Source organism: Plasmodium sp. gorilla clade G2 (genome assembly GCF_900097015.1).
Source record: "Plasmodium sp. gorilla clade G2 genome assembly, chromosome: 11".
NCBI classification, from domain to species: Eukaryota; Apicomplexa; class Aconoidasida; order Haemosporida; family Plasmodiidae; genus Plasmodium; species Plasmodium adleri (nom. inval.).
In genome coordinates, this window is record NC_041703.1 from 1545764 (window position 1) to 1564932 (window position 19169).

Genomic DNA, 19169 nt, shown 5'->3' on the forward strand with positions numbered 1-19169 from the left:
AATAATAAAAATAAAAAATAAAATATATGACATATTACTACTATGGAATAAAAATTTGTAATGTTATTATGTTTCATATGATGTTAATTTTTATTTTATTCTTTTAAAGCAAATAAATAAATATATGAATATATATATAGATACATATATTGATTATATATTTTTTCACTTATCATATTCTTCATAATATTCTTCATCATCTTTATCATCTTCTTCCTCTTCTTCTAAATCGTCATCTTCAAAATCATCTTCTTCATCTTCCTCTTCTTCAACTTCTTTTCTTGAAGAGTTTCTAGTTCTCTCATTAGGATAATTAGTTTCTATAATATTATTTTTATTTATTTCACAATAAAATTTATTGTTTGTATTAACAGGATAGTGATATTTCTTTTCATCTAAGGAACATTCAACAGATCGTTTTAAATAGCTTTGGAGCAATTCAGAAGAAGGATATGGAGAATCTGCAAAAAAATTAAAAAGAAAAAAAAAAAAAAAAAAAAAGACAACAATATAAAACAATATTACATAAAATAAATATATTACTATAACATATATAAAATGTGATTATAAGTTATATTTAAAGATTTACATTAATATATACTACTATATACTAATATCATTTTGTTTATTTTTTTATTTTTTTTTTTTACCTGATATTTGTCCTCTTTTATCTCTGGGTCTCCATTTGTTCTCATATTTGCGTATGGGTGGATCGCATATTTCTTAATATATAAAAATGAAAGAAAAATATATATATATATATATTTATTTATTTATTTACTTATTTATTTTTTTATTTTTGTCAATATGCCTAAATATTATTACATGTACATATAGTTAATACAAAATTTGCGTAAAATTTTTATCTTTACCTAGAAAATTAAATTCCGAACTTTTTAATAATTCTATAGCTTTCTTAGGGTTATAATCAACGTGATGTAATATTTTAAATGCATATTCAGGAGTAAATGGATGCCAACCTAATTGACATTTCCAATTTTTGGCTAGCTCCTTTATAAATATTGCAAGCTCGTAATCATTTTTAATAACTAATTCGTATTGTCCTTCACTTAAATAACTTTCTTTCATTCTTTCTAATAAATAAGGGGAATAGACCAATTCTGATTTGCTAGTTTCTATAAGGAGAAAAATAAAAAATAAAAAAAAAATTAAAATGAAACACAAAAATAAACATAAGTATAAAATATATATATATATATATATATATTTATTTATTTATATTTTTATATTTTCAAAAAATTCATACCATCATATTTTTCCGAATGGCTATTTAAAAAAAAAGTAGACACGTTTGAAACTTGATAATTTTCTCCTACATTAATTTGGTTGGTGTATTTGCTGCCTTCACTTTTTTGTTTGACCTTTTCTTTCTTTTTATCAACAGTACTATAAAATACAGGAAATTAAAATTTATGTATATATATATTGACATATATATATATTAAATTTTATTTATTTATTTATTCTTTATTACCTTATTGTTTTAATTTTTTTTCTTCTTTTCAATGAAGCGTCCACCGTTACACCTGGAAAAAAAAAATATATAATAAAAGAAGGTATATATATTAAAGATACATTCATTCTATGGTTTTTTCTTTTTGTTGTTTAACTTACCTCTTCTTTTACATAATGGGCAATACCAATAATTAAAATTGGGTTGTGGCTTATCTGACGAACTGAGGCACTATATATATAAAAAAAAAAAAAAAAAAAAATACACATATACACATATACACATATACACATATACACATATACATATATATATAATAAAACTTGTTTTATGCAAATATAGAAATATAAAAACATAACTATATAAAAACACACATGTAGACACAAAATTATGCATACATACATAACATTAAGAAATTAAAATATATATATATATATTTTATTTTTTATTTATTTTTTTTTTATTTTTATACATATAAATGATAAGATCTAATACAATTATCACAACAAACTAAATTCCCTCCATGATAACATTCATAACAAAATGAATCATTTTCATTATTATCACTATAATTTTTTATATCTACATTAGCATCTGAAGGTTTTAAATTTTTATTATTTATTTTCTTATCATTGTTATTATATGTTCCATTTTTGTTATTACTACCCCCATTACTTTTTATTGTATTAGTATCCTTACTCTTGCTCTTATCTATACATTTTTTTTTTACTTTATTTTGCATACTAACACTTTTTTTTTCCATTTCTTATTTTTAAATTAAAATAAGAACAAACTATTTATTATAGTTCTCATACACATACATATAAATAAATACACATATATATATATATATATATATATATATATGTGTATACACGAAAAAAAAAAAAAAATAATAATAATAATCAAAAAGTAAATAAATAAAGGAATACAAATATTCAAATATTCATTTTTTATTATTTTTATACAAAAAAAAAAAAATAAAATATTATTATATATATTAAAACCTATTTTATAACTATGTTACACTGAGATATAATATATAAAATTGAATGATTGTATGAATAAATAAAAGATAAAATTTTGTTGCATTAACAGACTTGGTGTAACAATGAATACTTATAATATTATATATATATATATATATTTTTTTTTTTTCTTGTAAAATTATTTTGGACTTAAATTTTTTTATTTTAAATATATACATTAAACGTGGTTGAGCAAAACAAATAATAATAATAATAATAATAATATTAAAAGTCCAAAATATTTTATTATCTTTACAATGAAATCTTTTTATGTTTCACAAAATTCAAACAAATGTATCTTTTATTCATTTCTTACATTTTTATAATATTTATAAAATATGTATACTATTATGTATATTTTTTTTTTTTTTTTTTTTTTTTTTTTCTCAATGTATATTTTTTTTTTGCTTTTACACTTTTTTTTTTTTTTTTTTTTTTTTTTTTTTACACAACATTACATGTAACAGATTTAATTTAATGATATGTATATATGTAATATTATATGTATTATTATTAATATTATTTTATTTATTTTATTTTATTTTTTTTTTTGGAGTACTATTTTTATATTGCACACAATTTTTTAATTTTTGTATGTAAAAAATAATAAATATATATATAAATATATATGAATATATTTTTTCTTTTGTATATTCCTTTAACTAAATAAGAAAAAAAATAACAATAATTTTTTATTATATATAAATATATATATTATATATATGTGTCTAATTTTAAATGTTAACCATAATTTGTATTTTTTTTTTTTTTAAATACATATATAAAATGGACACGCTCTCTATTATATATATATATATATATATTTATATTTATATATTATTTTTTTTTTTTTTTTATTAAATATGTACCCATATTATTATTATGTCATGCATACATATATCATTTTATCCATGTATTTTATTTATTACACCTTTTTAGTACGCAATAAAAAAAAAAAAAAAAAAAAAAAAAAAAAAAAAAAAAACCAATATAAATGTATATTATATATTTTTATATAATAAAAATATTGTTTGCGTATAATATTTTTGAGAATTAAAAAAATTGAGGTTATATGTAAGCATATGCCATATTTTAATTCCAGCTTCATTATTTTTCATACATTTTGGTTAGTCATAATAGTTAAAGTTCAATTAAAAAAAAAAAAAATAAAATAAATAAAAAAAAAAAAAATAAAACAAAAAAAAAAAAATAAGAAAAAATATATATATATATATATAATAATAACACAATATTTTTATTCTCATATTTAATAATTATTCTTATATATTATAATCATTCAATATAATTAACATGTCCCAAGTTTCTTTTTTATACAATTCTTTAAATAATAGTATCATAATATTTCCTGTTGCTGCAATTTTTTTTGAATATGCAAAAGTTGTTTAGCCTCTATTTCTACTTCTCTAGGCACTTGTGTAGTTAAATTAAATACAGCATTTCTGTGAGCATCTAGATATTTTTGATCATACATATCAGGAATATTGGTAGTGTCTTGATTTATCCATTTGTTTTGTAAATGAATAAATTCTAAAGGATGTCCAGGATGTAATGGTAATGTATCCAATATGTTTTCATTAGACGATTTGATTGTAGTATCTTCGTTTGATGAATTAAATTCTTCATTTGATAATTTTCCATATGTTTCATATGATTCTGAACATTCACAAGTATGATCAGATGATATATTATCATCTAGTTCTTCCATTTGTTCTTTTCCATTTTTCTTATTTTTTTCATATTTTTCATATTTTTCATATTTTTCATTTTTCAATTGATCGTGTTCTTGTTTTAAGTCTGCATTAACTCTCATCCATAATGCCAAATTATCTACTTCATATAATTCTTCTGGATTTATTTTTTTTATTCCTTTTGGATATTCTTGAACAGTGATTTTGGAATCTACGGGTATCATTTTAATTATATTGTGATATACTAAATATGGCTTTTCTATTAAACAATCTACTTGATAAGTTTTATCGGTCCATGTAATTTTGGGTATTATTTTTTTACTTACAGGTACAGGTATATATTTATCATTAAATTTAAAAACTGGAACATCTACGTCAATAATTTTAGGTTTTGGTACAATATATGGTACTGGTAAATTTATTGGTATATCAATTTGTTTATTTACTTCTATTACTTTTTCTACATTCGGTACAAATACATTTTCTATTATTTTATTTTCTTCAATATCGATTTGAGGTCCAAAAGGTTCTAATAAATGTGTAATATTATTAGCTTGTTTATATGTACAATCATTATTATTTTCCATTATATTTATATTATTTGGTAATAAATGATTTTGTCCTATATAATTTTTTTTTTTTAAATCTTTATAAATTTCATTATCAGATTGTGCTTCATAACATTTTGTGTTTAAATCTTTATGAACATAATTATACACTTCTTCTACAATTTCTTTATCTTTAAAACTAATTTTTTCCTTCACTTGAAGAATATCCACTTTTTTTTCAGTTACTATGTTTTTTATTACAGGTTTTTTTATGATATTATATTTTATAACATCTTTAGGAACATATTTTATCTTTTCAATAATTACTGGATCATATACAATTTTGTCTACAAATTTTAATTCTGGAACTTCTATTATTTTATTTCGATACTCAAATTCGTAATTTGATTTTACTTCATTTATATTTTCATCACTTATATAATTTATTAATGTTGATTTTATTCCATTCATTGAACAATTATTTTGACTATGAGAAGGCTTATTTATTAAAGGCATCATAATACAATTTTTAGAGCTTTCCATTTTATTCATATGTTCTTTTAATAAATTATTTTTATACAAATATCCTTCCTTAACATTATTTTTATGTCTACTGTGGTTATTTACAAAATTGACTGGTTCAATATTATAATGAGACATTATATTAATTTGGAATAAATAATTCAAAAAAAAAAAAAAAAAAATAAAAATAAATATATATATATATATATATATATATATTATTTATGATGAAATATTGTTAAAACTATGACTCATCAAAAAATACAATGAAATAATACTATATATATATAAAAGGTGTTATATAATAACAGCCTATACAAAAACAAACAAAATGATATTATTCGATAAAAACAAACATTTCTTGTGTGAACAAAAATGGTGAACGTGAAATAAAAATATTATATGGAACAATAAAATATAATAAATAAAAATATAATTAAATTATGTGTAGAATGATATTAATTTATTTCATAAAATATAAAATATATACTTATATATATACATACACACAAACAAAAAAAAAAAACTAAAACAAAATTATGAAAAATAAAGGGGAGATACAAATATTTTTACAAATAATAATGTAATTATAGAAAAATAAATATATGAAAAGAAATTTGTGTATATTTCTTTCTTTCATTTTGAATTTACAACAATATAAATGTTAAATATCAAATCTTATAAAATATATTATGTAATTAAATGCATACATAAATATATGTATATATATATATCAATTACAACAACAAATATACAAAAAAAAAAAAAAAATAAATAAATAAATAAATAAGTATTATATATAGCTAGCCAATTTAAAAAAAAAAAAAAAAAAAAAATATGACCTGTTCATATCATTTATTATCAATTCATAAAATATATAAAAATATATATTTTTTTTTTTTAATATATTTATTATAGAAATTTTTAATATATTAGAAATTTCTTCCCTATGTGTTAAAATAGAACCCCAATTATTTAATATAAGTCATGTTACTAAATATGTGATTATTTGAATTGGCAAAAAAAAAAAAAAAGGTTAGAGATATAATTTTCTATATTTATAATAATGTAATTTTTGTTCTCATTTTGATTATAATTAAATTTTTAACATGTAATAGCATATTTTCTTTATAAAAAAAAATACATATAAATATATATATATATATATATATATATACATAATAAAAATATTATGAAATAATATTTATATAATTTATTAAAAAGATATATTTTGGTAAATATATATAATATATATATTATTATTATATAAAAAATCTAAATGCCATAAAACCTACCTAAAAAATGAACAATGTGTTATATATATTTATATATATGTGAGGACAAATGTGATCTTCCTTTTTAGATCCATAATAAAAATGAACAAAATAATATTTTATTTATTAAATCGTAAGAAATATCTTTATAATATTTCCAGAAATAATTTTTGTACATATGAAGGTATTTACAATATTGGAATTAAAAGATTCTTTAATAGCACAGGGAAAGAATATGTATTAAAAAATAAGGATATTCATAGAACAAAGAAAAGAAATGTGTGGTTGAAAAAACTTAATTTAAGTGAATTACCACATAAGAAATATGGAAATAAATTAGGATCAGTTGCTAAAAAATTATATATGGATGGTTTGTATCAAAATGTTGATAGAAATATGGAAAAATATAATAAGGATGAATATTATAATGATGTAAATAAAGTTTCTGTGGAGAGTAATATTTTTATGTCAAGTAAAAAAAGCAAAATATCTTCAGTTAATAATAATACAAGTATATGTAATAATATAGAATTATTGGAGAATAAGCAAAGTTGTTGGAATAATATATGTAATGAATTAAAATGTCATTTACCATTTTTACAACCATATAGCATAACAGTGACATTAAATTATTTGTCAAAAATAAATTATGATGAATATGATATATTCAAATTTATAGCAGATAATATTGATGAGAGATGGTTAAAAAATTTTAATATTAAGGATTTATCTTTATTATTATTATCTTATTCAAGATTACATATAAAATATGATTCGTTCATAAATCGTATAAGTAGAGAATTGTTATATAAAATAAGTTATGCATCAGTAGATGAATTATCAAAAATAGCTTATTCATATACTAAAATGAAAATATATGATTATGAGGTTTTTCTACATTTATGTAATGAAATAAAATATAAAATAAAAAATGAAAAAGATAATAAGTTTGTTTGTGAGTCTGATTTGGATAGTGTAAATGAAAATATTGAACATAGTAATATTCCTATTATAAATACAACAGAAAGTGAAAAAAAATATAAAAATATAAATAATAAGAAGAAACAATATAATTTAAGTTGTGAAAATAATCCATTGGATTTAAAAAGTTATGAAACTGTTCATATGGGAATAGAACAAGAAGGATATATTCAAAAATTTAATGATAATAATAAAACGAATAAATATAAAAAAAAAGAGTCTCATCATATTGATAATATAAATAAAGAAAATAATGAGATATCTATAGATTATAAGGGAGACCATATAAATGTTAAAGAAAATAAAAAATATTCTAGTTTGTGTCTTTTTTTATATTGTATTGGTAAAATGAAACATCGTGATTTTAAATTACTAGATATAATTGCTGGATATTTAAATTTACAACATCTTAATAATATAGATGTAAGTAACATGTGTTATACATTTTCTTTATATAATTATTATTATACGAATGATTTTTATAAAAGTTTTTGTTTAAAAAGTATGGAAATAATAAATGATATTGAACCATTACAAAGGGTCATTATTTTAACGTATATGCTAAAAAAACCCACATTAGATATGTTGCATATATATGTAATGTATCTTAAAAATATAATAAATGAAATGAGTAAGAATAAAATATACAAAGAGAACTTATTTTTAAATTTGTGTATAAATAGTATATCATGTGATACATTTTTAAACTTCTTATATGGATTGTTACATTCAAATGAAAATTTAATTTCTAAGGAAGAAGAACAAAGATATATGACATATATATATATAATAGATAATGTTTTCATAATAATAAATCATATATTAACTTATATAGACTTTTTTATAAAGAATAAGAATAAAAATATATCTTCTAGAGATATTGCTAAAATTTTTAATATTCTCATAAAAATATATAACATCAAAAATAAGAATTTAAATATATCTAAATATAATAATATGAAAGCGTTCCATGACATTATGAGTTGTCTAGATGTTCAAATAAAGAATACATTAAATATTATAATGAATGATATAAATAAAATTCATTTATTTGATTTAATAAATATAAAAAAGAACTTGTTAGACTTTAAAAATAATAATAACCCATATGATGAAAAAGTTGAAACAATATTAAATTCTTTAAGTTTATTGATAAAGTGATACAATAAGGGTTGCAAGAAATAAAAAACAAAGAAAATGCATCAAATGTATAATATATATATATATATATATATATATATATATATATATATATTATATTGGATCAGATAGATAATTATACATTAAATAATATAATTATTATAACAATAAAAAATTATAAATGAGTCTATTTTTTTTAATTATAAAAATAAATAAATATATATATATATATATATATATATGTATTTACATTTAAATATTACAATTTTGTCTTTAAACTATTATATAAATAATATATATAATAAATACATTATTAAAAAGAGAAAAAAAAATATATTTGTTGAATATATTAACATGTTCATTACTGTTTCTAAGAAATTATATAAACATAAAATTAAAAATATTATAACATATTTAAATATATATATATAAATATATATTTATATTTATGTTTATGTGTATACATACACATATATAAACACATGCTTGGATATATTAATTATTTTTTTATAATATTCACGAGTATAATAATTTATATGTACTGATAATTTTGTACGTGTTTCAAAACAAAATATCATTTGATAGTTATATTTTATATTTTTTATTTTTTACTTTTTATTTTTTATCCTTTGTTTTTAGTTTATTTTTTTTATTATTTTGATCAATTAATTTTTGTTTATCATCAGAAATAAAGAATTTTTTAAATCCTTTTTTTGGTTGAATAACATCTTGTGTTTGTTTTTTTTTATTTTCTTGAGAGAAATCATTTATTTTATCAGGATTTTCATTTTGTTCATAAGTACTGAATTTATTATTTTGTGAATTGTTTTTTTGATATATTGATTTTTGCATATTATCATTAAATGAGTATTTTGCTTTTTGTTGAACATTAATATCTTTATCTATATAATTATATGAAGAATTACGATCGTTTGAATAAATATCACTTTTGAATTTTTGATTATCATTTGGAAATATAGAAAAACTTTTAAGTTTATAATGTTCATACGAACAAGTTGATGCTTTCAAATTATATAAATCTCCTTCACCATATGTAAAAAACTCTTCATCATCATTAAACATATGATTATTATTAAGATATTTATTCAAATTATTAGAATTTATATTATTTAATGAGAAGGAATGTTGTAAATTCATATCATTATTATTGTTACCATCATAATTATTATCATCTTCATCATCATGATCATAATTATAATTATTATTATATTGATGTTCTGTATTTGAATTCGTTTCCTTATTCATGTTCATATAATGTTGTTCCTGTACTTTATTTTCATTTTCTTCATTTTCGTCATTTTCATCATTTTCATCATTCTCATAATTTTCATAATTTTCTTCTTCATAATGATCATCATCATTATTATTATTATCATATGTTGCATATGATTGTTTATCATTTTTATCTTCTTTTATATAAAATACTGCTTTTTTTTGGTCTCCTACTTTATTATCATTTATTAAAGATGGTGAGGATCTATCCATGTCATTAGAAAATTTGGACTCCAAATTATTACTCATCATCTTGTTATTACTACTATTTTCTTTATATAAATTTAAAAAGTTATCATTATTAATACTTTCTTTTTCGTTATCATTTGAATACATAACATTTGTGATGTTCATCATATTATTTTTTATTTTATTATCTGGAAAATTATAATTTAAATGATTAGATGAAGAATTATTATTTATATCTCTATTAAATATACTATTACTTTTGTCTGAGTTTTTATTATTATTTAAAAGGTTACTATTGTTAATCCTAGAAGAAGATAATAAATCATCTTTATTATCTGTCTGATTAGGCATATCATTAAAATTTTTTATATCATTATTTTTAAATTCATCATCTTTTTTATTAAAATGATATGTATTTTTTTTATTTTCATCAACAAAAGAATTACCTTTATCATACATATGATATTCATAATTATTTTCATCATAATTATATTCATTACTATTCATTTTAATAAATGATTTTGTATTATCATATGGTCCATCATTTATGTTATCATCATTTATATTATCATCATTTATGTTATCATCATTTATGTTATCATCATTTATGTTATCATCATATATATTATCATCATTTATATTATCATCATTTATATTATCATCATTTATATTATCATCATTTATATTATCATCATATATATTATCATTATTTTTTTTTTTTATATTATGAAAATTTTCTTTAACTATATTATTTGAATGAATAATATTAGAGTGGTCATTCGTATTAAATTTATTATTAAAAACGACTTCTTCATTAATAATATTCATATTATTAATATCTTCTTTTGGTAGATGTTTTTCATAATTATATTCTTCTTTTGTTTGTGAATCCGATGGAATGGATGAATTATTTATATTATCCTTCATATTATCATTATAATGATTACTATTAAATAAATGTGCATTTATGTCATTCACATTTTTTTCATTTATTCTATTACTTTTTTTAAAGGAAGATGATGGAGGTGTTGTAAATAGATCATCAGCTTTGTTTTTTTCTCTTTCTATTTCACTTTCTTTATCTATATCATATTCTTCATCTTTATGTTGATTATAAAAAATATTCATATTATTAGATGTATTTAAATTACTATCCATATTCATTATATTACTATTTGATTTATTCCCCTTAATATTATTTAAATATATAAAACTCTCTTCTGATATATTGTTATTTTCATTTTGTTTTAGATGTTCTTTATTTGAAATATAATTTTTTTCTTTTTCATTTTTGTCATTATATATTACATCATTATTTTCTTCAAAAAAACTTGTTTTGCTATTTATGGCTTTATATGATTGTGAATCATTATTATTTTTGATTTTATTTATAAATATATTATTTAATTCTTTTTCTTGTGTATTTCCAGGCCATTCATTCATAGGGATATTATTATGATCCATATGGTTGTCTACATGTCTTTTCTTCATAGAATTATCATAATTTATATTACTGAATATATTTGATTCTTCTTGATATCCTTTTTTATATTGATCAGTATGTGTATTATTATAAACATTATTATTTATATGTTTCATGTCTTGGTCTTCATCATAATTGTTATTATTATTTTTGAAAATGATATCATCACCCTGATTTGTTTCTACAATATTATTACTATTGATAATATTATTATTCTTGTTGTTGTTGAGTGAATTATTTTGTTCTTCATCTATATAAGCATTTCCTTTATTACTATTCATATGATTAGAAAGAGGAACATCCTCCCTTTGATCGTTAAAAACATTTTCGTGAAACACATTTGTTGTATCATTATTGTTGTTATTCAAAGTGTTATTATTCTGTTCATTTAATCCATCTTTTTCTATATTAACTTCATCAGATGTATTCATATGTATATTATTAGATTCATCCATATTACCTTTAACAAAATTATTATCATTATTATTATTATTATTATTGTTATTATTTATATGATTATTTCTTGATGAATATATAGATGATTGATCTTCTTGTTTATTTTTAAGAATACTTTCTATAACTTTCAATTTCCTTTCCTTATCTAATCGAACACATAATGCCTTTTGTATTTCTTGAAGAATACATAGCCTTGCATTCATAATAACATTATTTTTTTCTTTATTACATAATTCTTGATATTCTCTTTTTAAATTAACTTCTGTTAATATTAAATTATTTATAGAATTAAAAGTTTTTGTTTTAAGATTAGTTAATTCATCATAACCTAAAACTTCATATTCTTCTTTTAATTTTTTATAAAAGTTTTCATCAACTTTATCATTATTTAAATTGGAAAGTTTATTGTCTAAATGTTTATTATTCTCTTCACCATTATTATTATCATTACTGTGGGTGTTATTGTGGGTGTTATTATTATTATTATTATTATTATTGTTACTGTTGATATTTATTTTGTTGTAGGTTTTTAATTTTTCTTGGAATTTGTCTATATCATCCTTATAGGTTGAAAAGAATGCATTATTTCTTGTAGAATCAAAATTTGGAAGATTACTATTATTATCATTGTTGATATCTTTATTTAAATCATTAGATGAAGTATTATATATATTATTTTCATTTGATTGTATAAAATTATTTGTATTCTTTTTATGTTCATATTTATATGCCTTATCATCATGTTGATCATAATTAATTTTTTTGTCTCTTTCATATGATGAGCTTTTATTATTATTTTGATTATTACTGAGATTGGATTTGCTTGTTTGTCCATTATAATAATAATTATTATTATTATTATTATTATTATTATTATGATTGTTTAGATGATTAAGATGATTCATATGGTTATGATTTTTCTCAGTTGTTGTTGTGTTTGTTTCATTTTTATTATTGTTGTTATTTTTATTATTATTTATATCTTCAATAATTTGAGGATATATATAATTGGTTTCTTTTTTTTTCTTTTCTTTAATACGATCTATTTCATTGAGTAGCATTTGTTTGGCTTTAAATAATCTCTTAAAATGATTATTATGTCTTTTTTTAATATCTGGACTTATATGTATACCTAATTTATCTGGATGCCATTTCTTTGAAAGGTTTGAAAAGGCTTGTTTAATTTCTGATATTGAGCAATTTTTATTTATATTTAAAACTTGAAATGATGTAGCATTTATTTGAGCTTTTAATTTTTCTTCTTTTTCATCAGGTTTTATATTACATTTTAAGCACATATTTTTATATACTAATAATGCATTATCATATTCTAATAAATATTCATATGCTTGTATTTGTGTATCAAATGCATTAACATATTTTGGAATATATTTTAAACAGTTATTACAATTCTCAATAACATCCATCCATTTATTTAGATGCATTAAAGTCCTAGCTCTATTATAATATAATTTACCAATATTTTCATTCATTGATTTCCCTACTTTAACTGATTCTGATAATTTTATTTGTTTTTCTAATGCTTCACTATATAAATCATATGCAATATTATAATTTGAACTTTTATAATTATCAGCACCTTTGCCTGCTATATCTAAAATATAACCAGATATTAAATCTACTCTTATATCTTCATTTTCTATATAATCTAAAGGAGTTTTATTCATATTATTTTTTTCAAAGATATAATTATAATGTTTTCCAGATAATTTTAATATTTTTAGAACATCCAAGTTTTTTTTTTGTAATACATAATGATAAATATTATCACCATTAAAAACATTTATAGGTTCTTTATTAAAATTCAAATACATTCTATAAACAAATCGTTTTAATTGTTCGTTTGAGCAATAAAATATTGGATGTTTCATTTTATAATTTATCATGCTCAATTGGTTTAAACATAAGGGTTCTCTAAAAGAATAACTGTTAATATAACTATCATTATTATTATTATTATCATTATTATTGTTATTATTAATGTTTACATTTTGTGAGATATATTCTTCTGGAATATTACCATTAAGTAATATATTTATCAATTTAATTTCTCTAATTTGTGAACCATCTCTTATTTTAATTTTTGTATCAAATAATGTGCAATCAAAAAATTTTATAAATAATGCTTTTTTAATAATTCTTAACCATCTATAATTATCACATTTTAAACATGAAATAAAAATTTTATATAAATTAATTATATTCATATTTTTAAATATTAATAATAAAACAACTGGACTAATAACAGATATTCTTTCTTTATTTTTATCAAATTCAATATTTTCAAATTGTCTAATAACTTCTTTTTCTAATATTTTTTGTGAAATATTATCACATCTTTCTTTTTTTAAACATAAATGGATATGTAAAAACTTAGATTCTACAAGACAAAATTCTTGTAAATGTTTTAAAACTTTTTTATGATTACATATATCTTTATTTTCTAAGATATATGTAGAAAGATATGAACCATAAATTACAGCTTTTGTTTGATCATCATATTTTTCGATATTCTTATCATAACACATTCTATTACTTTTTATTTTTAATATAAATTCATCTACAACATTGTAATCAATTGAATCACTACATCCATATTGAAATGGAAGATCATTTAAAAAAACATCTTGTTCTTTGTAATTCATATTGTTTTTATCATTTATATTATTTGAAGAATTATTATATATATATTTATTATTACAATTATTATGATTCACATTATTTATATTAATAGATTCTGTTTCATTTTCCTTATATACCACATTATATGCATTATTATTAATATTATTAATATTATTATTATTACTATATGATACATTATGATTATTTTCAACATTCAAATCAGTTTTGTTTTCAACATTTGATGGTGTTAGATCAGATGATAAAACATGATCATTATTTTCATTATATAATTTTTTAGATAAATCATTTAAGTTTTCAAATTTTTTGATTTCTCCATTTTTCTTTTCAATTTCCCCTTTCAATCTTTCTACTTCTTTTTTTAATACATCATTTTGTGACTTAGTATCAATTAATTCTTTAGCAAAATTTTTATCAAATTTATTTATTAAATTACTTAATTCATTTTCAAATGTTGATAATGTTAATTTCATTTCTTCATTTTGTTCTTTTAATTTAGATATATCTTTTTCATATAATTGCATTTTATTTTTATTATTACTATTTATATTTTCTAAAGTAATAATTTTTTCTTTTAAATTTTTTGTAAGTAATATATAATCATATAATTTCCCTTCTAATTTTGATCCTTGTTTTTCTTCATTATATATTGTATATTCTAATATTTCTACAATCTTCTTTAGTTTATACATTCTTTTTTTTGTTGGGTTTTTTAAAAACTTTATATTCTTTTGAATATTATCATTCATTTTTTCTTTTCCTAAATATGAATCCCATTCGAACGAGCAAGAACTATCAAGACTGATATTACTTTCTGATTTTTCTTTTGAACATGTATATTTTTTATTATAATCATTATGATTAACATTATCATTATTTAAATCTTCTCCATATAAATTATTCACACGATTTATATTATTCACACGATTTATATTATTCACACGATTTATATTATTTATATTATTCATATTATTCATATTATTCATATTTTCTATATTTTCCATATTTTCCATATTTTCCATATTTTCCATATTATTCCTATCATTATTTATTTTTTTATTGTGACTACTACTTATATCACTATTCCCCTTCTCATTATCAGACAGAGTTGTTTTTTTTTTATTTTTCTTTCTTTTTTGCTTTCTCATATTCTTATTCTTTATATAATTATCACTCAGGTTGTTAAATACATTATTTGATTCACTCATATCATTATAATCACAGTTACTTTCTTTCATATGACTAAATTCGTTGGCATAAAAATTTTGATTATTGTTCTTCTTCTCATTTTTTCTTACATTATTATTATAATAATTCTGATGATGTTCAAAATTTATATTATTATTACGATCAATATTATTATTATTATTATTATTATTATTGTTGGTACTATATATTTTGTGATATATATTATTATGATAATCACTATTTATATTATGCATATCTCCTTTATCATTATAATTAGTATGAACGTAAGCATTATGATCACCATCCATATTATTATGAATATCTTGTTCATTATTATTCTCGTTTCTTTTTTTATTCATTTTTTTATTCATATAATTATTCTTTACATTCTGGTTATCTGTCATATTCTCTGAAGCACTTTTCTTAAGAATATTTTTCTTATGATTATAAATACCATCATTATAATATTCATTATAAATATTATCGTCAGCAATATTAGAAGATATTTTCTCTTCATCATTTATATTATTCTCTCTTCCATAACTTCTACTCAAGAGATTTTTCTTTTTTTGTGCTATGTAATATGGAGATGTATTTGTTTTTTCTATAGTTGATGAAGTTCTTACAGTCGGTTGTTGTATATATTTATCTCCTACTTTTCTTTTATTATTGATATCGTAATTATATTTATCATTATTATATTTATCATTATTATATTTATCATTATTATATCTATTATTATTATTTTCATATTTTTTATCAAAATTAGAAAAGACATCATTGAAATATTTAAACTTCTTTTTATCAGTTTTATCTTCTGTAAATATATCATAGTAAGAATATATATTTGAATATATATCATAATAATCAGAATTATAATTTTTTAAATTCACTTTATTTTTTTTATTAGACTTATCTAAATCATTATAAAAATAAGAATTCTTATAATCACCTTCATCAGCATCTATATTATTATTTTTTTTGTTTATAGGATAATTATTATTATTTTTATGATGATATTGATCCTTCTCAATATCTCTATCTCTACCTCGATCATCATCATCTTCATCATCATCTTCAACATCTTCATCATCCTCATCATCATCATCATCTTCCACATCTTCATCATCATCTTCCACATCTTCATCATCGTCATCATCATCATCATCTTCGACATCTTCTTCTTCTTCTTCATCGTCATCTTCGTCATCATCCTCATCCTCTTCTTCCTCTTCATCTTCTTCATCGTATTGATGATCACTTTGAGTGCTATTCATTTTTTTTTTGTTAAAATGATCATGTCTTTTCTTTCTCAAAAGATTCTTTTTCCTACTTGGTTTACTGTTGCTAGAACTTTTATCTGACTGACCATCGTTTATATTGTTATAGCTGCTATATTTAAGATCATTCATATATTTGAATATTTTCTTATTACCTTCAGAATAATTATAGACATTGTTATTATCTTTGTATGTATTTTTTTTCTTTAAATTCCGATTATAAGAGTGTCTACCACTCTTATTAATGCTATTCTTTTTATCATTCATTATGATAAAAATTTTAAATTAATTCTTTCTAAAACAAAAAGGTGCAAAAAAATTTGTAAAAATGTCAATATATTTTCAAGGATCACAATAAAAATATATATATATATATATATATATATATATATATATATATATATTAAATTGGGTTTATATAAGGTACACATATAAATCTTTTATTCTGTATCTTCAAAAAGGGTTCAATTCATATATATATATATATATATATATATATATATATATATGTATATTTTAATTTAAAATTAAACTATTACAATTTAATATTAATCATGTATTTCTTTTCCTTTCTTTTTTTTATTTATTATTTTTTTTTTTTTTTTTGTTCTTATTTTTATTTTCCTCCAGAGTCATGCATATGAACTTATATATTATATTATATTATTTAATTTTATTTTATTTTATTATTATTATTTTTTTTTTTTTTTTGCCTTAATATTTTTAAGAAGAAAAATTAGATCATTTTTCAAAAATAAAATGAAAGAATAAATGACAGAAATAATAAAAATAAATAATATATAACACTATATGTATACTTATAATATATATGTGTTATATGTACTTATATATATATATGTATATATTTTATATATATATATAAATATATGTATGGTTCGTTTAATAAGAAATAAAGTAAAATATAAAATACGGATATATATAAAATATATATATATATAATAAATTTATAATTATACATACATATAAATAAAAATTATAGTATGAAAAATTTTCTTTTCAATAATACAAATCAAAAATCATATTAAGGCAAGACAAAAAAAAAAAAAAAAAAAAAAAAAAAAAATAAGATATATATAAGGAAATATTTTAATAAATCTTACATATATATATATATATATGTATACATAAACATTGGATAATATATTATATGATAAGAATAAGAAAATAAAAGATACAAATGCATGCGTTCAAAATAAAAAATATATATATGATATACATAAAACATAGATTGGAAAATATATATTTAATACATATGTGTTTTATATAAAGATACATAAAAATATATATATATAATATATATAATATAATGATGAATATAAATATTACATATTGTTTTATATACAAATAATTCACATATCAACTAATACTACATAAATATATACATATAATATATAATATATATATTATATTATCTTTTTATATTTTTACGCTTTTTATGTATTGTATATGTACATTTATATTTTAATAAAAGAAGAAAAAAAAAAAAAAAAATACATCTCTTTTCATTTATGTTGCCTTATCTTAAATTTAAAGGGTGGGGTTACAAGAAATATGAAATGACATAAATAAAATATTTCTCATTACATAATATAATATATATATATATATATATAATTTTAAAAAAATATAAAATTATAATATTTATATATAGTTGCAAAAATATAAAAAAAAAAAAAAAAAAAAAAAAAACCACAATTTGGTAATATATATATTTTTATTTTTTTTTATTTTTTTTTTTATAAAAATGTTCAATATATATAATTATAATTTTTTTGGGGTTTTATGGACTCGTAGGTTTTTTTCTTATGTTTTCTTATCAAAAAAAAAAAAAATATATTTTTGATGATAATAAAAAAATACTTATTTATTTATTTTTTTTTTTTTTTTTATGTATATTACATAATAAATACAAGATATTCGTC

General features: G+C 18.5%; 4 protein-coding genes across 4 annotated transcripts; 1 reads left to right on the plus strand and 3 right to left on the minus strand.

The window, feature by feature from the left end:
• Positions 1–165: 165 nt before the first annotated feature.
• Positions 166–2237, minus strand: PADL01_1140000 (phd finger protein, putative; the record flags this gene model as incomplete). Its single annotated transcript, XM_028682876.1, has 7 exons — positions 166–461; positions 651–722; positions 873–1136; positions 1268–1407; positions 1496–1547; positions 1636–1705; positions 1947–2237. 7 exons carry the CDS (start codon positions 2235–2237, stop codon positions 166–168), a joined length of 1185 nt encoding a protein of 394 aa, XP_028539111.1.
• Positions 2238–3856: 1619 nt separating this feature from the next.
• On the minus strand, positions 3857–5419 carry PADL01_1140100 (inner membrane complex protein 1b, putative; the record flags this gene model as incomplete). Its single annotated transcript, XM_028682877.1, has 1 exon — positions 3857–5419. One exon carries the CDS (start codon positions 5417–5419, stop codon positions 3857–3859), a length of 1563 nt encoding a protein of 520 aa, XP_028539112.1.
• A 1238-nt stretch (positions 5420–6657) lies between these two features.
• On the plus strand, positions 6658–8697 carry PADL01_1140200 (conserved Plasmodium protein, unknown function; the record flags this gene model as incomplete). Its single annotated transcript, XM_028682878.1, has 1 exon — positions 6658–8697. One exon carries the CDS (start codon positions 6658–6660, stop codon positions 8695–8697), a length of 2040 nt encoding a protein of 679 aa, XP_028539113.1.
• A 594-nt stretch (positions 8698–9291) lies between these two features.
• Positions 9292–17493, minus strand: PADL01_1140300 (conserved Plasmodium protein, unknown function; the record flags this gene model as incomplete). Its single annotated transcript, XM_028682879.1, has 1 exon — positions 9292–17493. The coding sequence occupies one exon, from the start codon at positions 17491–17493 to the stop codon at positions 9292–9294; it is 8202 nt and encodes a 2733-aa protein (XP_028539114.1).
• Positions 17494–19169: the final 1676 nt, after the last annotated feature.